Source organism: Gracilinanus agilis, chromosome 3 (genome assembly GCF_016433145.1).
Source record: "Gracilinanus agilis isolate LMUSP501 chromosome 3, AgileGrace, whole genome shotgun sequence".
Lineage (NCBI taxonomy): Eukaryota > Metazoa > Chordata > Mammalia > Didelphimorphia > Didelphidae > Gracilinanus > Gracilinanus agilis.
Window position 1 is genome coordinate 130,707,192 of NC_058132.1, and position 23,375 is coordinate 130,730,566.

Consider the following 23,375-nt stretch of genomic DNA (forward strand, 5'->3'; position numbering starts at 1 on the left):
ATTATTTACTTATTTTTTTGATAACACTCATGATAGAGATTTTCTTATGATTGGGAGAATTCTGAGGAGGATGAAACTCTACCAGGGATTTGACAATAGAAGTGGTTTCTATTTGTAGTAAGGAGTTAGAGGTAGGATATTGGGAAGAGAGCAAAGCCTAGAGTTTAGAAGAGACATAGTTTTAGATCCTATTTCAAACACTATTAGTTTTACTATGTACAATTTAACACCCCAGAGTGTCAATTTTATTTGTAAAATAGGAATATTACCCAAAGTAACTATTCTATCAAAAGGTAATTGTGAAGACTTAATCAAATATTATATGTAAAAAGTTTGAAAACATCTTATTGTCACTTTAATCCAAGGTCAGGAAAGAGACTGAAAATCAAAGTCAAGATAATAATTTCTGTTACTTGTTAGCACTATTGGGAGGAAAAACTACTGGGTAAAATAATATTGTCAATGGGTTTCAGTTTTCCATGCTCTTCCTGCCTTGAACTACAACAGAAAGTTAAGGAAAGATTATATTGCAGGGATTCTAAGGAAATCTATAGCTTAGCAGTTTGAGGACAATGCATGTTTTTCAGGGCTTTTTCTCCTTTTTTTCTCTATCTCCTTTTTTTATAGATATGCTTACTATAGAGGGTCAAAAGAATCACAAGATTTATTATGATGTGTGTCCTCATAACCAGTTTTTGTTTTTGCAAAGAAACAATTCAAATCATAGACTCCTATACCTCTCCTTTTTCCTGTGTCCCACCATTCCAACATCTAAAAAAATAACCCATTTCATTATTTACATAGATTTGCCACCTCTTCTTTTTAGCAATAGGTATCAGGAAATGTACTGATTTCAAATAAATAACACCAGTTTTGAAAGCCTGTGAAATCTCACTTTTTTAAAGCTGTAGGTACTCATTTCTATAATTATAAAGAGTGTTATTGATGAACAGAAGCCTCTTATAAAGTCATGGAACTATAAACTGGACAGAATCTTAGAGATGATCTAGTCTTACTTCCACATTTAACAGGAAAAGAAACTAAAGCCCTGAGGGCAATGTATCCTACTTATTCAAGTCAAAAGAATTAATATAGTCAAATGAGTCAAGGGGCCTGAATTCTTAGCTCAAAACTAAAATATGTCATGTATAACTTTGATTGCAGTTATTAATCTATGAATACAATTAATAAATTATATAATTTGCCAACCAAAAATAATTTAAGATTTCAATAGCAATATAAAGTTACTGTTAGTGTACGAAGAGAATTTATCTTTCCCCAAACCTTTTTCACTTGTTACACTGAATACAGGAGCTTGTTTAACCTATTAAATAATATAATAAGTTTAAAAGGAATAGTTCAGAGTATAATAAATAAGAGAAGAAAAATTGAAAATAACTTTTCGGCAAGGTAGTTTTTTCAGTAATTTGGGGTATGGTCATTTTAATTTTTTTAAAGTGTGTTATAAAAATAAAATCAGTCTCTGACTAAATGGAAGCCATATATATCATCGAAGAGATAGGTACATCTGTTTTGATGTGTCTGTTGCCAAATAAGCCAAAGAAGGTCCATTACTAATCAACTATAAATAAAGCAATGGAAAATAAGGGCAAAGAAAATGACAGAAGCCAGAATATGAACACAACTGTAGAATAAGTATTCTATTTTAGTTGATCAACTTTATGGTATCATAGTAATTTAATATTTTGCATATTTGAGTACACAATAATCTGAAGCATTCAGATAAAATTATTTCATATGATCTTATAAAAGAATGAGGAAATATGCCGTAAACACTATGCTCCCCAAACAGATGGAGTGGCAGATGGGTTTACAGATTGGATTCTCTTGATCTTCTGAGTAAAAAAAGTTGCTACTCATTGAAATAGTGGCTCAAATCTCAAATAAGCTTTACAAATCTTTCTGGTTCTTTTGCTTTATGTAAGGGTTTTGGGTAAATAAATAAGTCTTACATTTTATATTTTAATAAAATAAATATACCTTAGCCAGAAACCTTTATGGTAACTCTTATTTAATTTACAATGTGCTTTTGGAGTCTTTTTGAAGCAGATGGTTAAAAGATACAGTCTCCCACTGGAATACAATATAAAATGACTTCCTGTCCAAAAACTTAAAAATTAATTACCTTCCTTCATTGATGAGCTCAATAAAAGCTAGTCCTGCATTCTTCTGAATTGAATTTTGCCATTCCTAAATGGAAAAAAAAACCAGAGCATGATTAAAGGAGCAGTAGTAATTTAATAGTATGAATATATTTGACTGTCCTAGCTAAACTGACCTTGAACAATAGAAATGTGTTGGTTGTGTGGGTTTTCTAAACTTCCACATATAATTTTATTTCAAATCATTTCAAACTTGATTATGATACACACATATATGCATAAATGTAGATATGTGTTTCTATTAGGAAGCTGTTTTGGTACATTGTTTTATATACATATATAAATACTGTGGCATAGGTGGACTCTCAGTAAAAATCCCACTCCTAAATCAAGGAAACAATCCAAATGATCATTTTTTACACTTCATGTAAAAAACAAAATATATAGTAAATTCCTATTTAGAATGGCTAGAAAATAAAATATTCTGATTATTCTGATGTCTGGATGATTGAGAGTTGCCACATGGTTACATAACTGAATCCTTTGAAAACAGAGAAATATATAATATTAAAACCATACTCCACAGAATTTTACCTTTCTAATGATATAAAAGATATGATGCGATTTGGGGAGTACCTCTGGGTCACTATGAATACCATTTATCAGCAGATTATGCTGAATCTGTACTGATTCTATGATATTCTCAAGAAGCTACTCTGAATGTAAATCCCTGACATAATCTTACTCATTTTTTAAAAAGTGAACAAAACATGACAGTGATAGTAGGTATTTCATAAACAGATGCTAAATTAAAGAGAAAATTTCAATTCAATTCACAAACTTTTATTAAGAACTATCTATCTGCAGAGCACACTACTAGCACTGGGCACAAAAATAAAAACAAAACATTAAAAAAGTTCCTGCACTCAAGGCATTTAAATGCTACAACAGAAGGAGGAAACAACAAATGACCAAAGGAACCAAAATGATTTAAGGATTCAGTCAAGATTTCACTGGACAAGTCCTATTTACTTAGAAACATATGGCTTAGTTTTTGACATAAGCAAGAGGCCTCTTAAATCATCTTCCATTACATGGCATCCTAACACCACCATTTTAGTTTTTAACAGCTAATAAGTAGAATTCATATAATGCTTTAAGGTTGGAAAAGTGTTTTCTCATTTGTTTGTGAGGTTGATTCCACTATTATCCTCATTTTGAAGATAAGGAAAAAGGTTGAGAGAAGTCAAATAACTTACCCAGGATCCCACAACTAGAAAGAGTTTCAAATAGAAGGAGGTCTGCTGTTAAGGGCTTTAAATGTGAAACAGAAGACTTACTATACGTAATTCTGAAGGTAACAGGAATTTTCTGAATAAGGAGGTGGGGGGGATGGAAGGATGGAGAGGTATGTCATTATTTTGGAAAAATCACTTTAAATGTGAAACAGAAGATTTACTATACGTAATTCTGAAGGTAACTGGAATTTTCTGAATAAGGAGGTGGGGGGGATGGAAGGATGGAGAGGTATGTCATTATTTTGGAAAAATCACTTTAGCAGCTGAGTGGAGGATGTACTGGATGAGAGAACACACTCTGAGTAAGGAGATCAGCTACAAGTCTATTGCTGTGGTCCAGATGTGAGAGGATGAGGGCCTCAACTGGGGTGGTAGATACTATGTGAGTGAACAGAAAGGGAATTTAGGAATTTTAGAAATTTAGTGAAAGCAGAAATAACTTGGCAACTGAATGTGAAACTGAGGTTGCAGGTCTGGGGTACTGAGGGGACTGGTGTTTTCATTAACAATAATATGGAATTTCAGAAGAGGTTAAGTTTTAGCAATATGGTAAGATATTAAATTTTGTTTTGGAAACGATGAGTTTGAGATGCCTAGGGGATATCTAGTTTGGGATGTTCAAAAGAAAGTTGGGTGATGCTAGAATGTAAGTTAAGAGAAAGATTAAGGCTGAATATATAAATGCAACTGAACTCACGGAAGTTTATGTGATCACCAAGTGAGATAGTATATAAAGAAGACCAAGGATAGAGAAGACCAAGGATAGAGCCTTGAAGGATACCCATGTTAAGTGAGCATGACCTAGAAAGAAGCCTTGCAAAGAAAACTGAGAAGCAGTGAGAGAGATAGGAGTACTAAGACAATATAACATCATGAAAACCTAGAGAAAAAAGTGTCCAGAAAGTGATCATCTGCATCAAATGTTACTGACAAGTCAAGAAAGAGGACTGGCAAAAGGTAATTAGATTTGGCAATTAAATGATCACTGGTGACTTCTGAAGTAGAATAAGTTAGTTGCCTTCAGATATTTGCAGACCTGCCTAAGGAGATATCGGATTATTTCCGTAGTACTCTAGTTGGAAGAATTAGAACTAATGGATAAAAATTACGGGAATATCCATTTTTGTACATTATAAGGAACTTTGTCAGAACTACAGCTATCTAAATTGGAATGGATCATCTAAGGCTGCTTATAATAAATTAGTCATTGCTAGCAATGTTCAAGTAGAAGCCAGATGACCACATCTCAAGGATACTGTGGAAGGGATTCAAACAGTAGGTAGTAAGTTGGTCTTAGTGGCTCCTACAAGTATTTCTAAGAGTCTATGATTTTATATTTGTAGTAAGTACATTTGTTTCTGAAGTATCCATGTGATGTGCATAGAGCACTAGGCCTGGCATCAAGAAGCCCTCAGTTCAAATTCTCAGACATTTAATTGCTGTGTAACATTAAGCAAATCACTTAAACACTTTCAGCAATGGTTTCCTTCTCTGTAAAATGACAGAATTGGATTCAGTGGCCTTTAAAATCTCTTCTATAAATTTTTCTTACATATTGACAAAATATCTCTTTCTAGAATTTCCATCCATTGCTTTTACTTCTGTCCTCTGAAGTCAAATGGAATATATCTCACCTTTCTTTCATTTGTGAGATTTGAAATATTTGAAGAGAGCTATAAGGCCATCTTTGATCTAATTCAACCACCATAGGGGCAGGCATATCTTTCAACTTAGTATCATCAATAACTATTCTAGCTCTATGATCCAGAACTTTTAAAATTCCTTTCTGACTCTAGCTTCTCTGGCTTGCTCCAGCTGTTAAGGTCCGACCTATAGGGCCTTTTAGTACCTTCCCTCTGTGTTTATTTCCAATTTATCCTGTAAAGTCCTTGAGAGGAATGGCTGTTTTTCTTCCTTTTTATCTTCAAAGCTTAGATCAGTTCCTGGCATATAGTAGGCACTTAAAAAATACTTTTTTTCTTAAACCCTTACCTTCTGTCTTGGGGTCAATACTGTGTATTGGCTTTAAGGCAGAAGAGTGGTAAGGGCTAGGCAATGGGGGTTAAGTGATTTGCCCAGGGTCACATAGCTAGGAAGTGTCTGAGGCCACATTTGAACCTAGGACCTCCCTTCTCTAGGCCTGACTCATTCCACTGAGCCACCCAGCTGCCCCCACTTAATAAATTATTGATGACTTCTTTGTTCTTCCTAAACTTATTCTTTGTTGAATGAATGAAGAAATCAATGAAAGGGCATTTATTAAGCTCTTAATACAGGCAAAAAACTGGGCTAAATACTAGAGATAGAAACAGAAAATAGAGTCCTTATTCTCCAGAAATTCATATTCAAATACAGGATGCAATCTATATAGAAGGTTATAGCTACAGTTCATATAGAAAGGTTCCATGGTCTTTAGGGAACAGCAATAAAGGAGAGAATAACACTTCTTATTTAATTTCCACTGGTAAAATTGTATTGGTTTCTAATTAACCATTTGACATAACCAAAAAAAGTCCAGAGAAAGGGTTGTTTGAGAAGTCAAAGGCTTAATAAACTATGGATATTCACTATACATCACTGAAATAACCATCTAATGCATACACCTTTGTTACGTTATTTTTAGGTCTGCTGTCACCAAATCAAGACCACAAGTATCCCCCTCCATTCCTAAACTGTAACCCTTGGTTTGGTCTTTAGAGGACCATCAGCCTCCCTTAACACTTCTCCTTATGTGATTAATCAGTTAAACTATACATTGTTTCTTTCCTTTAAGTCCTTTAACCCCTTATCCTTCTCCCTTGGCAAAAATCATCAAAAGCTTGTACCTTTGGTCATTCATTCTCTCTTTCCCCCTCATTTAAAATTGTTTTACAACTATTGGCAATTTGCTGCTGTCTAGAAAGATGGTTAGAGTTCTCACATCTTTAAAAAACAAAGCAAACATTAAAAACCTTCACTTGAATCTTGGCTCCCTAAAACCATCTTCATATATTTCCCCTTTTTTTTAATGAACAAATTTCCTTACTTCCCACTTCTCAACCTGCTGCAGCATTGCTTCTGGCCATATGTAACCCACTAAAACTGCTCACTGAAAAAATAATGTGGATGGATGATGACATTTGAGGTAGGGAATTCGTTTGGATACTCTGTTTGCTGTCTAAAGAGTACCCCAGTTTCCTTTTGTGAAGGGAAGGCAGAGTGAGCCTTCCTTCACTGGACCAGCACACATAAAGTCTTAGAGACTATCTTATAGAAAAATATCCTATATTTATTTATAAATCAAAAGTAGAACATGAGGATCAAAACAAAGGGTTGCCCTAGCACTAAAAAAACTAATATTCTACCCCCAAACCTACGCCCATCTTGAGATGGATTCTTCGGGACTTGGTATTATACTGAGCTGTCTGTCACTAGCTAATATTCCCACCAAAAGCTAACTGATCTACCTGAATAGATCCTCAATTGTTGGTTTGATTATTTGTATCAGGAGTTGTCTTCAAAATTGCTAAGAATGACCCCAAGATGGCTGAGCTCACTCAAAGTTGAGTCTGGCTCTGAGGTAACACCTCAGAGCCCAAACAAACAGGGTATTCATGTAATCTTCCTTTCAGACAAAATTGGCAAAGCAGGAAGTATAAATGAATCATCTTTCAGGTCTTTTCTTCTAGTGAGAAAGGAACCTCCAAAGATGGGGTTTAAGGTTTCCTTCTCAAACTCAAGTTATAGTTCAGTCACAGAAGAGAGGAGCTCCTTTCTCTAATGGCCAAAGCAAGGAACAACCAGTTCTTCACACACACCTCCCCCACTAATGATCCTTATCTGCTAAGTATGATGGCCTTTTCTTATCAATAATTCCACTAATCACTAAATCACTAATTTCTAATCACTAATCCACTAAATCACAAACACTGATGCACATTCTGATACTGTCCACTATGTCCTAATCTTCCCTCTTGATCTCATATCACTAGAGGTCTTTTGCACTAAGTTGTCCTTCACTCCTATTTCACATGATGAAGAGGCCCATCAAGTCAAGGCCAACTTCTCAACAAGACCAAATAATTTCATTCCACCTCTGTTTTTCTAGCAAAGCTCTTACTTCCATATTCTGATTTACCTTCAGTCATCCTCTGTCTACTAGTTGCTTCACTTTTACCTATAGTTCCTATCTAGCTCATTCTCAAAAAAAACCCTTGCTTGCTTTTTCCATCCCTGATAACTCTCATCCTATATCTCTTTTCTGGCTTAATTTGGGAAGGTTGTCTACAACAGCACTTCCTTTCCTCTCCCTCCTCTAACATAAACCACTCAATCAATACTGACTTCTAACCTAGATCATTTGATCAACACTACAAGTTACCAATGATTTCTTCTTTTCCAAAACCAATAGGCTTTTCTTAATCCTCATCATTCTTGACCACTTTGCAGCTTGTGACACAATAGATCAATCCTTTTCTTGATACTTTCTTCTCCCTAGGTTTTCAGGACTCATTTCTTATTCTCCTTCTACTTATATGACTGTCTTCTTTGTTGGATCTTCATCCAGGTCAGGTTCCCCAAATATGGGTGTCTCAGGGTTCTGCCCTAGGCCTTCTTTCTTTCTCTCTCTATCCTTTTTCATTCAGTTAGCTTACCAGCTCCCATGGGTTCAATTATTTCTTCACTTTGCTGATGAATCTCAAAATCACTTATCCAGCCCTAACTTCTCTGCTGACCTCAGCTAACACATCCAACTGCCTATCAGGCATTTCAAATTTCATGTCACAACCTGAAGTTTTAAAAACTGAGTTTCCCTATTACTGCTGAAGGACCTACCATTTTCTCAGGTCCCTAGAATTGAAAACTGGGTATTATACCTGACTTTTCATTTTCTCACTCTCCCTATATAATTTGTTGCCAAGGCTTGCTGATTTTCCTTTTGTTATATCTCTCTCATATGGCCCCTACTCTTCTCTGATACTGCCACCTACAGTACAGTAGGGAACAGACCCTCATCTCTTCACATTTGGACTATTACAATAGCCAGCTGGTTGGCATACTTGCTACAAGTCTCTTCCCAGGCTCCTCCAATACACTGTTAAAAGTGATTTTTCTGAAGTGTAGACACAACTATGTCATATCCATACTCAAAACAGTCCAGTGGCTCCCATCAACTCCAGGATCTTTAAAAATTCAAATTCTCTGTTTGGTATTTAAAGATCTTCATAATCTGCCTTCCTTTATGACATCTCCCCTTCCCTAAGAAGGTTATGGTCCAGTGACACTGGCACCCCTGCTGTTCCTCGAAGAAGACACTCCATTGCCTGACTTCTAGCATTTTTTTCCTGGCTGTCCTCCTCTTTATCTCCATCTCTTGGCTTCCCAGGCTTTCCTCAAGTCCCAGCTAAAACCCTACCTTCTATAGTAAGCCTTTCCCAATCCTTAATTCTACTGTTTACAATCTATTATTTCCTATTTATCCTGTACAGAGCTTGTTTGTTTATAGTAATTTGCATGTTGTCCACTTCATTATATTATGAGATCCTCAAGCCTAGGGAATGCCACTTGCCTTTATATCCTCAGTGCTTGGCACATAATAGGTATTTAATAGATGATTACTGATTGACTGACTGAGTTACTGCCTTCTGTTTCTCTTTCTCTTTATTCTTTCTTTATCTCTTTTACTGGGTATGTTACATTCTGCCCCTTTACTGAGTATATCTCCTAAAGCTTTGCACTTTGCCAGCTTCCTTTATCTCTATACCATTACATGGGTTCAATTATCATCTCCACATAGATGACTTTGAAATCTATATATCCAGCCCTAATATATCTACTGAATTCCCTCTCCACACTACTAACTTCTTGCTGGACATCTTTTACAAGATGGAACCATGGACACTTTGAAGACAAGTAGAAAATGAGATTACTTCTTCCCATGAATTAATCTCTCCTTCAAATTTCCCTTTTTTTGGGAGGTAATACCACCTTCTTCTAGTCATTAGGTTTAAAATCATCCTTGATTCTTCCCATTCCTAATCCCTGATTTATAAACAGTTGTCATTTCTTTCCAAATCTACTTTTATATTTTTATTTCTCTCCTTTACTCTCTGTTCTTGTAGCCACAGTCTTAGTGGGAACTCTCATTACCTCTTGATTATACTACTACAATTACTTTCTAATTAGGCTCCCTGTTTTCAGTTTCTAGATTGTTCCATTTCTAATCTATTTTGAAAATACCTACAAAATAAAGAGTAAATGTGAATAATAGTCCCTCTACTAAAATAAATGTTCAATGGTTCCCTCTTGTATATTTTAAAGCATTGAGTCTAAAATGTAAAATCTACAATTTGGTTACAACTTATCTTTTATACTTTACTTCTCAAATATTCAATATCCAATTGGCCTGAATTGTTATTCCTTGAATGAATTATTTTCACCTTCTTTATCCATACCTTCACATAGGTCGAGTGGGAGCTATACCCAAATACCTGAAACACACTCTCTTTTCAACTCTAAATATCTCAGAATCTTCGTCTTGTTCCAAACCTCAGCTTAAATGCTATATATATGCTATATATACAAAACCTCCTCATACTTTGCCCCACCTCCCGCACTCCATTACTAATCATTCCTTCTTAGAACTATTTTATATTTATGCTACTTATATCTATCAAAATAAAATATATAAAATGGTGAAACTCAATATTGGTGGGACTTAGGGAGATTAATAACTTGTATAGGTTAGTGAAAATTAAATTGAGGAGATATTTGAGCAATCTGGAAAGAAATTTTCAATTTAATGCACTAAAATGTATTAAACTGTCTATTCTGCTGGGCACTTAGGTGATAAAAATGGAGTTAGTTTCTGTTCACAAAGATCTGACAAGACAAATAACCCATAGACATTAATAGCTCAAATCCTTCCTGATAGGAATCTGAAGCCAAGGGAAGGAAAAGAATTTCTTCAATGTCAAAAGATAGCAAGGAAGCAAGAAATTTTAATCCAGAGAATCAAAAAACAACCGAGTAGGCAAGGACCCCGGCATCCACTTAGTTAAATCCATACCCAAGTGGAATAACCTCACTATAATTTATTAGACAAATGGTCATCCATCTTGCACTTGAACACCTAAAATGAGGGGAAAATTTTGGTTTTTCTGACTTCAAAAGCAACAAGCTTTCAATTGCATCAAGATGTATGATCTATAAACTACATGAAGGCAGGGACTACAATTCCTCCACCTATATAGACTCCTAAGTCTAGCAGAGTATCTTGTATAAAGTAAATGTTGAAGAAAAATAGCATGACAGGATGGACAGTATGCCAAACTTGCATTCAAAGGATTAGAATACAAATCTTGGCTTTACCACTTATCCCACTTGTGTGACTTGGGGAAAGACACCTCTTTTAGGTTCTCAGGATATGGTTTGGGAGATCTTGTCATTTCTCCCTTCTCCTTGTATATGTTCCATTCTTTATACTCATTCCATCACCTCTTATCTGTACTCTTCACAGAGAGGTGAATTAATGTGCATACCGCATTCAGTATTCACTCTATGTAGTTGTCAGAATGATTTTCCTCAAATTTGCTACTTACTAAACTGCAACAGTCTGCTATTATTTAAAAGGTCAAATACAAACTATTCCATGTGGCAGTAAGCGCTTCCTCATCTGACCACGATCCAAAATAGGAGCCATATATAATAAGACTAGAAAGGTAGGTTGTCTCTTTTGCTATCCCTAAATGGCTAGAAAAGTCCTAAACATAAAGTAGGGATGATCATGGGTTCTTGAAAGCTATATTAGTGACGTGCACATTTTTTTTTAAACCCTTACCTTCTGTTGGCTCCAAGGCAGAAGAGTGGTAAGGGTAGGCAGTGGGGGTCAAGTGACTTGCCCATGGTCACACAGCTGGGAAGTGTCTGAGGCCAGATTTGAACCTAGGACCTCCCATCTCTAGGCCTGGCTCTCAATCCATTGAGCTACCCAGATGCCCCCTGAAGTGCACACTTTGAATGCAACCCACAATAGAAATAAATCAGTAAACATTTATTAAGTGACTATATGTCAGAGCCCTTCCTACCTCCCACCAGCCTAATGGATGAGGTGTATCCCTCAATATAATTTCTCTCCTTCCCATATGTTATCTGGAAACAAACTTCTCATATAGGTCAAAGAAGAGATTCTTGTGCCTCTGCCCAAAGACTGTTGTGAGGAAGATTTATTTAGCAATTTATGTAGCAATAGTTTATATGGACCTAGCAGGAAGGGCTGGAGCATTCCAAGATGGAATGAAGGAGCAGGAAGTGGGCTTGTGCTCTGAGAGAGACTCCATTAGTGGTTGGCACAAACGGTTGCTGGCCCTGGGAGATCTCAGACCTGCATCCTGATTCCCTGGGATCCTGAGTGATGTAAATATTTACACGGACTCTTGATATGCATTTTCTGTTTGCCATGCAACAGGAAGGATCTGGAAGCAACTAGGTTTTATTACTGCATCGGGAAGACCAATAGCTCATGCAGGAATAATAACTGAGTTGTTAGAAGCAATCCAAAATCCAAAATAGCTGGCAGTAATTCATTGTCGAAGTCATACTTGTGGTAGAGATTCTGTCTCTAAAGGAAATCACAGAGTTGATATCACTGCGAAGTATGCAGTCCAGAATGCTCCAGTTTATGTAATGAATTTAACATCTATTGATTCTGATGATCTAGAGAAAGTTTATGTAGACTCAGATATCCAGAAATGGAAGGATAAATTTGGAGCTAGGAAAGAACATGGGATATGGATTACTGATACAGGAAGACCATTGTTACCAAAAGATTTGTATACCTATTTGTGTCAAGCTATTCACACCAAAGGTCATTTTGGTACACGAGCTGTTGTGGATTCCATCAGGAGACAATGGGTTGCCCCTGAAATAAGTACTGTCGCAAATAAGATTTGTAATAGCTGTCTAGTCGGCCAAAAGTTCAATCAAAGTGCCTTCAGAAAGAAAGGTTTGGGTGGTAGGCCTTTAGCATATTGTCCATTTGAGAGTTTACAGATTAATTATATTTGTATGCCTAAAGCTGGAAGACAAAAGTATTGTCTTGTGATAGTCGATAGACTAACTAAATGACCTGAAGTTTTTCCACTCTTTTTACAAGACCAATCTAAATGTGGAGGCTCATTACTAGAAAGATGACCCCCAAATGATGTTTTAAAAAATTCCACACACAAACTCAAGAAAACTCCTGACTAACTTATCGACGTATCTTAATTTGAATCCATGAAGAGAGTATCCATAATAACATCCTAAATGTAACAAAGTATAAAGGAAGCAATCTTGTACACTAAACTTGAAGGAGATTTCGAAGATTTTTACAAGTAGTAATAAAGTAAGAAAATCTATGTCTTTAAAAGTTGCTTTCTGTTATCTGTTATTTTGGTGGATTTGCACAAACCATCACAAATGTATATGAAGGCTAAGGTATTGAGGGAAGCACTAAACTGTCAGTTATCGATAATTATGTTTTTTATTCTTCTTTTGGAGAAATCACAGAATAAAATTTTTTTTATACTTCAGTCAATAAAAGTTATTTGTACTAGATTTCTAAAATGGTATCATAACAGTTAAAGCATTAATACATGTTCCAAACGAAGTTCTCACACTTCTGTAAATGATGTAGAGACGTATGTGCATGTGCGTGTGCATGTTGGGCAGTGTGCAAGTGGAAAATCTGCCACACCTGAGCTACATTCCCAGCATCCCTTTAAGTTACATCATCATTTGATATACAGGGGCTTGGAGATAAATTTGGCTGAGACCCACGCTGCTGGGTTCTTTTTTGGGAGCTTGTGCTTTGCTTTGGAAAAGTGCTGCAGGTGTGAGTTTTTGGTTCTCTTTGCTTTGCTCACTTTACTGAAATAATCCTTTTCCATTTCTTTTCCTCCTCTTTTTGCTTATTATTAAATTATTTATTACATTATCATATATTATGTAATATATAATATTAAATACATATTTAAAATACTAATATTATTTATTCATTTTTACTCCTACAATTTTTGGCAACCACAAAGGGATAGAATTTCTTCTCCTGCCATGGTTTTTCCTCTCTCCTCTCCCTTCTCCCTTTTTCCTCCAGGAAAACCTTCAGAGCTTTCCCAGACTCATTTGCCTACCAGGAGAGCCAGGGAGCTGGGACTCTCCCTCACAGAGGTTGTTCCTGCTAACTCTTTCTGTTGCTGGTGGTGCTGTTGCTGCTATTGGTAAGCTTTAAACTCCCAGCCCAGAGGAGGGGGATCCCTTTTTCCCTTTCTGGGCAATTGATTAGCTCCTGGCCCCTGCAGGGGGTGCTGGTCCTCCCTCCTAAGTCCTTTTTCACCCACCCCAGTTTGCTTCCTATACTTCCTTTTAGCTAAAACCTCTTTACACTCCAACTAAGAGGTGTCCTTGCCCCTAAAACCGGCCCAGAATCCTTGCCTTAAAAACCTCATCAATTCTGCCTTTGTAGCCAGATTCTCCATACTCCCACCTGGATTTTGCCTCTCCCCTCCCCCCACCCCATTGCCTCTTCACCACTAAAGACCATTATTAAGCATTCAGTTTTGCCTCTTGCTGAACTGAAGAAGCTGCTTTTCTACCACTGGAGAGCAACAATAAAATTATATAAAATCATATAAAATAAGATCAGCAGTTCTTGAAATTGAAAACTATTTTCTTTTTCTTTTCCTTTTCCTTTAATCTGACCTTCATAAATACAACACCAAGCATAATGATTTCTACTTTAAAAAAACCTTTCATTCAATTGGAACTTTTAAGTTTTCAGAATTCTTCCTTCTCTTTATGTTGCTAAGGGATTTTCTTTACAAATTCTTAAATGTTAAGGCACAAAAACTTATCATGCAAAAAATGCAAGCTAAAATGCAAGCTGAAATTCAAATTCAATTGGTCAATTTTAAGCACTCCTTAAATGGTCCAATGGCAATAGATAATTCCATCCAAGATATATCTAATTTTTCCAAGTCTATTCCTGAACTACTGAGAGAAATTGATACTGAAATAGCAATGGAAGATCCCCTCCTATATCTCAAATGGAAAACCTCCTCTCTCATATTGAGCAACTGCTGGCTAACCCCCTGCTCTTTCTCCTGATCCCTTCTCCGACTCCACTAATAACCCCAGCCCCAAGAAACCCTCATCCTCCTACCATACAAATTCCTGCCTGTATTACCTCAGTATCTACACAAACATCTCCTATGAAACCACAATCACTGACTGATTCCTACGAAGGCCTTTTCCCCTTAAGGGAAGTGCCCACAGTACTACAAATGTACTGTATGTCTGTACATCAAATGAGAACGTAACTTAAGAGGATGTTGTTAATGTAGTTCAGGTGTGGCAAATTTTCCACCTGCACAGCAGTTCTTTATAAAAATACTGATCTGATAATCTTCATCAAATAAATGTAGCTTTAATCCTCCGGCAAGGTGTCAAGTTTAATGTGTTTTTTCAGCTTTTAAAAATAATATCTGAAGGCAAAAGTAGAAATAGCAAAGCTATTCCATTTTATTTTATATTCATAAACACCTGAAACTGAAGCCTCTAGGAACTTTATATATTAGAAGAAGTATATATGGCATGGAAACACTGGGAGAATGAGTAAGGAGGCAGAACTGCAAAGTTAGAAACAAACAGGGACGAAAAATTATGTTTTAACTAAAGAGGAAGAGCTAGCAAAATTTCCTTTTGTTTCCTGCGGCTAAAAAGGATTTTTAGAACCTTATCCTTATAAGAAGAGTGGGGGAGGGAGGACAATACAAAGCCCAATGGTTGAAGATGGCAAAAGAATAATACCCATGTCTGCCATTTAAAAAGAAGGAAAATGCCTATTAAAACTAGAATTAGGGAATAGAAATTCTCATCGACATTTTCAATTTTTATTCTAGCTTAAGACAAAATAGGTTTATTTTTCCTATTATATGTTTCACTTTAGGAAGAGCTGAGAAGAAGATGAACTCTTTCAGGTTACTATGGTATTTATATAATTTTTCTTTCTTTCTTTCTATCTATCTATCTATCTATCTATCTATGTATCTATCTATCTATCTATGTATCTATCTATCATCTATCTATCTATCTATCTATCTATCTATCTATCTATCTATCTATCTATCTATCCATCCATCCATCCATCCATCCATCCATCCATCCATCCATCCATCCATCCATCCATCCATCCATCCATCTATCTATCTATCTATCTATCTATCTATCTATCTATCTATCTATAAGTTTGTTTTTTTAAACTCTTACCTTCCCATCTTGGAGTCAATACTATGTATTGGCTCTAAGACAGAAGAGTAGTAAGGGCTAGGCAATGGGGGTTAAGTGACTTGCCCAGGGTCACATAGCTAGGAAGTGTCTGAGGTCAGATTTGAATCAAGGACCTCCCATCTATAGGCCTGGCTCTCAATCCACTGAGCGACCCAGATGCCCCCTCTATAAGTTCTTAACATACTATCATGGAGTAATATAGTAATTGAGTAAATTTGTATTATAATACACATATTTCTCTTCAAGAAGATTAACTCTGGAACTTACATGATAACGGTTGCCATGTATATAATATAATGACTCAGGCTTTAAAAAACTAAATAGCCAAAATAGACATTATGAACATAATGATTTATGGTTTGTAAAGTGATTTATATATAGTTTCTTATTTGGTCCTCACAACAATCCTATTAGGTTCTCTCTGTTTTATAGATGAGGAAACCAAGGTCACTGACTGGCTCAGTCACACAGACAAAATGAAGCAAGTCTCAGTGCCTACAATGACATTGTCAGTTTCCCTTAATATAAAAATCTTACTTTTTTAGGGAAAGTAAGAAATAAAGGGATATAGTTTTTATTTCAGTAAGATCTAGTAACTGTTATAAGATATAACATAACAGATGGTGAAATGAAGGCTGATGTACAAATGCTTGGTTTGAACCCCACTGACTGAGAGATATGTTTCAAAATAAAGTTTTAAAATCCTTCCTTCCAAAGGGGTGGGAGACATTAAAGCTTATTAAAAAGGATAGGATAAATTGAAGTAGTATTCAAAAAAAGTGTAAATTACTCCTAGCATTAAAAAATTATCTTCATTAGAGGAAATAAAATTATCTTCATTAGAGGAAATACTTAACTTTGAGACTGAATGTCTATGGAGAGATGCCAAAGTCTCTATCTGACACAATGTTTAAACTCTTCTACATGGAAGCATGAAATTTCCTTAAGATTTCTAGGGGGGGCAGCTGGGTAGCTCAGTGGATTGAGAGTCAGGCCTAGAGATGGGAGGTCTTAGGTTCAAATCCGGTCTCAGACACTTCCCAGTTGTGTGACCCTGGGAAAGTCACTTGACTCCCATTGCCCACCCTTACCACTCTTCCACCTATGAGCCAATACACAGAAGTTAAGGGTTTAAAAAAAATAAAAAAAAGATTTCTAGGGACCTGGATATCATATTAAAGATCCTTTTGAAAATAAACACTTTGAAGACAAATATGTTCCAGAAGGATGACTATAAAATCTCTGTTTTGTTCACAATGAGGTAGATAACCTTGTAGAAATATCAGGCTAACACTTTATTTTAAAAACTGAAACATGCCAGCATGGACATACATATACTCAATATAAAAAAGTGATATACCATCTCATTTTAGTAATCTAAATGAATATACATTTTGTACCTCCTCTCCTGTATCCAATAAACTAATTATAGTTAAAATCCTAAGAAATCCAGTTTTTCTCAGGCATCTAGAAAATATGAATTACATATATCCTATATTTTGAAATTAAGAATATTTTTATGGAGAACAATATCTGATAACAAAAACAAATTCTGAGGTTAATGTCCCTACTCTGGAATTTTATGACAAGGATATTAAATAAGACAAAATGTTCTAGGCTTAAGAATTTTATTTCATAGTTCCATATCACATGAAAGACATTGTCTTATGCATGTTTCATGAACATAAATAATAGGAATATAGATTATCTAAGGAAATCAATTAGTTCTCTAAAAGGGATAAGAGAAGGTAACTACGTCTGTGATTTCATTGCTGAAGGTTCCGGAACTCCTACAGAGAAAACTTCCTCAAATGATTCTGCTCAGAAACTGTTCTGCAACATATATTTTGAGGGGGACAAAAAAGGTTATATTACTTGACCAGAGATACAGAGCTAAGTATGTTAGAGACTAGACTTGAAACAAAGTCTTCCTGGCTCTAAGGCCAGGACTTAATTAAAAATAATAACAGTGGTAATCAATATTGTATTGGATAACCAAACAATTGAAATATTCCCAATTTACGTAAAAATAGAAAACCTATATACAAGGTATGTAGTAAGAATCCTCTACAAGGGTGCTGTCCAACTCGGTGGAAAAAAAAAACACACCTCAAACAACAGGTCTACTAAACCAGTGATGGCAAACTATGGCCTGTGGGCCAGATGTGGCTCCCTGAAATGTTCTACATTATTCCTAATCTGATGAATACAATGAGTAGGATACAATACAATGAAACTTCGAAAAAGTTGCCTTAGAAACAGACTGACAGATGAGCATTTCCTTTCCTTTGGCCTCCTCTTTAAAAAGTTTGCCTATCACTGTACTAAACTGTACATAAAAATATCTGCAGGTTGCATATTAACTTAGAAAAACACAAATAAACAAGATCTATGTTTTATTGTAATTATCTGTAATGGTAATTATCTGTCTTGTTAAATCTTTTCCAATTCCATTAAAAAAAACCCTACCTTCCATTTTACTGATTCCAAATAACGACTACAAGGTAGAAAAGTAGTAAGGGTTAGGTAGTTGGGGTTAAGTGACTTGACCAGCTAGGTTACACAGCTAGGAATGGTCTGAGGCCAAAGTTGAACCCAGGACCTCCTGTCTCCAGGCCTGGTTCTCTATCCACCAAGCCACTCATCTGCTTCTCCAAATTTGATTTTAATCTTATTCTGTGTCCTGTGGCCATATGTCTGACATCCCTATTCTATAACATATTCTACAAAGTCATGCAGCCATGCTTAAAGACCTATAGTGAAGGAGACTCTTAGGGAAGCCCAGTGTACTTTTGGATAGGTCTATTTGTTAGATTTTCTTTATGAAAAACCCAGATTTGTCTCTTTACACATTCTACCCTTTGCTCTTAATTCTGCCCTCCACAGCCAAGAAGTATACAATGAATCCCTCTTTAATTTTATGTTTCAAAAATGTGGATCGCTCGCATATATGTGACTCAATTTCTTATTAGTGCCAGACCCTGTGTAAGGCTCAAAGGACATAAAGAATGTTAGGGGAGAGGAGTATTTTGTTTCTCTCCCACCCCCATTGTTAACATCATTGAAAGAAATGAATACATAGTGTTATGATGATAACAACAGATATTTTGGACATAACTATAGGTAAAACATTAATTAGGATTTAGCTAGCCCCTGGCTACACTCTTTTGGTCTTCATCTATGCCTAAATACGATCTCATCATTAAAGCATTTATATATCACTTTAAGGTGTGAAAAATGTTTTATATATTGAGTGCCTCTTCATTATCATATCATGATGTTAATTTAATTCCTGAGTATTAGTAGAGTTAGAATTTAGATAGAGCTTTAAGATTCACAAAAAGCTTTACAAACATTATCTTGTTTTATCTTCACAATAACCCAGCTATTATTATCCTCATTTTATAAATAAGCATATTTTCTTCTATTTATAAAATGAGAAACTGAGGCAGAGAAAGGTTCAGCGACTTGACTATTCACACAGGTACTGAGTGTCTGAGGCCCAATTCTTTCTGACTCCAAATTCACCCTAAGGAGGTCAATAATAAAAAAGAAAGGTTCCGAATATACCAAATAAGTATAGTAGCACTGTGTAATGGAAGATAACTGGAAAAAAAAGAGGATATTCATTGATTAGGCAGTGGCTAGAAAAATTATGGCATTAATATATGATGAATATGAAGAATACAAAGAAATATGGTATGATATAAAGTGAAGCAAGTAGAAAAAGGAAAACAATTTACATAATTATGAGGCTATAAATGGAAATCACTAAATGAATGCTGTGAAATAATGCCAACCAATTTGATAAATCTTCTTTTATTTCCCTAGTTCTTAGCGCTGTCTTTCTCAAATTATCTTATTCACACAGCTATGTACATGTTGTATGATCCAGAAGATTATAAGCTCCTTAAGTCAAGATTCTATTTAATTTTTGCTTTTATTTCCTCAGCAACCAGCACAACGTAGTTAATATATTTAAGAATGGCACCCAAGACATCTGTCTCATAATTTTCCAAGTGGCCACACCTTTGGACTTCATCTAAGCCCTTACCATAATCTCCTCCTCCTGCAAGATCACATCAACTCTAAAGTTTACAACTATTCATTACCCCTACCCTGAAGCCCTTTCCTCCCTCTGACTGGAGAGGATTGAGGGTACATAGTGAAGAGCTCCTCTGACAGAAGGGTCTCCAGGGCAGCTATTTTATAATTTCTTGACTGGCTTCCTTTCTTTGGACCTTCATCATTATCCTTTATTCCCATCTCTTCCTACCCCTTTCCCCATTAGGTTTTTTGGTTTCTTTTTATGTGTTATCTTCTATTAAGTTGTGAGTACCTTAAAGGCAAAAAAAAAAAATAATCTCTTTTATCTTTCTTTGTATTCCTAGCCCTTTGCCTGGCAAATAGTAGGCACTTACTATAAGTTTACTGACTACTTAACAGATGGTTGCTGAATTAAATACAATTATGTTGTTTCCTCTGTCTGCAGTGTTCTCCTCTATTGTTTTATCCCAATACAAATACAAATTCTTTCAAGGTCTGTGTAAAACCTGTCTCCTTCTTTAACTCCAGCTTAATTTTGTCCCTTCTTTATAGTCTATTTGACTTATACGTGCCATTCTTTTTGGTACATGATTATTTATAATTTAGCATTTAAATATGCTATTTTGTTCTCTCTTTTATGTCTAATTTATTTCATTTCTACATATTTTCTGTCCAAGAGAAAGTCATCAAAGACAAAAATTTCACCACAAATTTTCTTCCGTCCTTAACATTGCTAGGCAAGTAGTAGTTTCTCAAAAACCACTTGTTTAATGGAATCTGAAATTTATCTTCTCAAGATATCTTGTACTACAAAATACCTCCGTGATGCTGGGGAAAAATACAATAGAGGATAGTACTTGCACATAATAGAAACTTATTAAAGCTTATGGAATATAATCTGCTATAATTCCTTTTATGGATTGCAGGATTTAAAGAATGCCATGTTATTTGTTTAATATCAAATCAAAGGACAGGAATCTGGTACTATATGTGATTCTCAAGAATACCACTGATATTAGTGTTAGTGTATATGATAGGTTAAAAAGGATAATTCATGACCAAGAGTTCTTGCCACAAAAACTATCCATGAACAATGGGCAATTAGCACAGATAACTATCTTTTCCTCTGCCTCATGTTACTGTTCCCTGAATTCAAAAATAATTTTCTTTTCTTCCTGCACCTGAAAATAAATAATTTATCTATGGAGGAAAATTCCAAAATTATAATTTTTCAAGATATAACCTTTGCTGGGGTTGGGGGAAAATAGCTCTTTTTTCAATTGTGGTTCTTTTTTAAGTAACTTTTTGAAAAAAAATCAAGGGTTATGGCCTTGATCAAGTTGACAGTTAAATAAGTCCTTTTCACTTAAGGATGCAGATTATTTGTGGAAAGAATAAAGTAAAAGCAAACCACAAAATAATTACTTATTAACCTATATGCACAGTTTTTTTTAAAAAATTACTATACTTTAAGGCCATTGCTACATCATTTCATGTAACTTAGGTTTTAATGAACTTATAGTTATATAATTATTTATTTGTATTTTCAATGTTTTCAAACAACTAAAAACTTAAATACTGCCATGCTATGTTTTATATAACATTTCCCATACCATAAAACCTTTCTTTTTGACATATATGGCACGGAAAAAAATCCAAGTGACATCTGCTAAAGCTTTATTTATGAAAACTTAAAGAATCCTATGGGATAATATCACTCAGTTTCTCTAAAAGCACCTCTAAAGGAGAACTTCCTTAAAAAAATCTGGAAATAATTAGAAACTATTATAGTACTTTAAAAAAGTTTACGTGAAATTCAAATCTGCTACATATCAAAGAAGGAAATGCACTACAAAGAAGGTAAAGCAAATTTTAGCCCCCTCCTCCAAATTACATACATATTTAAAAATTTTCCCATTAAAGACAGTATTAGTAGTGTGACATATTAAAGAGCACTGTGTGAAACAAAGACTAACTGATCACACACTGACCTTGTCAACTGTACATCTTAATTATTCTACTTGAAAACATTATTTCTAAGATGAGAAGCAATCCAATTTCTCTTCTCTCCCACTGAGTTAGTTACAGCAATTTGAACTAGATATTTACAGAAATAAAAGTACCACAGTATAAGGAGGGATAATGGACCACTATACAATATACAATGAGAAGGAAAAAGGAACTAAGTAGCAGAAATATACAATATTTTTAATATCTTAAATCCTGTGCCTTAAGAAAAGTTTTTATTTGTAACAATAAGACATGACAATATTACCATTTAAATAGCACTGTACTGATAACTCATCTGATCCAACAACCCTGCCAGGTACATACTGAAGGAATTTTTATGTCCATTTAACACAAAAAGAAATGATAGCAGAGTGATTAAAGGACTTGTCTACACTTACACAGCTGCTAAGTCACTTAACTTCTCTAAACTTCAGTTTTCTTATCTGCAAAATGGAAATAATGCCAAGATTTTCTCCATAAGACCAAACAAAAACTTTCAAGTTTAGGATTAAAACATAACCCCCTTCTTCTTCCCATCTCCCAAATTCATTTAAATGACACACTATGCCCACAGGAGCCTTCTTTAAGCTTAATATATTTTCCACAGAGACCTTAAATTCCTTTGGGAAACTGATTTGATTGCATATCCTTCAGAGTTTAAAAGGCTGTCCATATGAACTGAATTATCCATGACATGTACCTTCAGACGTTTGTAATGTGATATTTCATGTAAATTTAGACCATACTTTAGAGGAGCTGCTGGCAACAGTCAGTTTATTCAGGAGCTCAGATAAGAAAAAAAAATCTGACATCTTTGCTAATCTGTAGTTGTTAACATGGAATTTCCAACATAAGAAGCAGAACAGCATCTAATTTGCTATAGCAAATTAAAGGAAAATAAAAGATGCATTTCTCTTCCTTTTTTAATGGCTAGTTACCTAGTCTTTGAAAATAAGATTTTCCTTTTGAAAGGTTTCTATTATATTGCCATTTAAAAAAAAGAAATATATTTCAAATTTAAACTAGAAAATGTAATTCACTTTGAAGACCTATTTTAACTAAGGATTTAATTACATCATAGAAAATATATCACCAGTTATGAAATGGCATAAACTCTTCAAGATGATTACTCATGGAGTATTTTTCTTAATGTTAAAACTATTTCTCATAATATGTAGCTAATAGTGTCTTTTTAAAGAAGCTGACTATGAAAGTGAAATGTTAATGCATCTCTGAAAAGTCCAGCTTTAAAATTACATTAGTAGTAGTATGGTATAAATCTTGGCTTAGTATAAAAGCATGTAATGGGTTAGCCCTAGAGGGAATAGATATATGGCAGAAACAATGCATTCATCTCAAGAAGATAGAATCATGTTATAACATCATAGAACACTGCTTCGCTAAACTCAATATTAAATAAATTCTTTCTTCTTTGCCAAAGGCCTAGTTTAGCTATGGTGCTGCTGCTGTGGGTGAAAAATAGTAATTAGCTTTAGAATTAAACATTTTTAAAAAGCAGCAACTGGCATATCATCTGAAAGGAATCTGAGGGCATTCCTGGTATTATTCAGACTTTTCTATTTTTTCTATT

At 35.0% G+C, this 23,375-nt stretch overlaps 1 protein-coding gene across 1 annotated transcript in view; it reads right to left on the minus strand.

Annotated features, from left to right (window-relative positions):
• The window catches only part of NBEA (neurobeachin), an 800,789-nt gene that overhangs the window by 347,711 nt on the left and 429,703 nt on the right, over window positions 1–23,375 (minus strand). Inside the window, exon 36 of the mRNA XM_044668958.1 lies at window positions 2,147–2,211. Within this exon, the coding sequence (XP_044524893.1) occupies window positions 2,147–2,211 (65 nt within the window). The remainder of the gene's footprint in view (window positions 1–2,146; window positions 2,212–23,375) is intronic.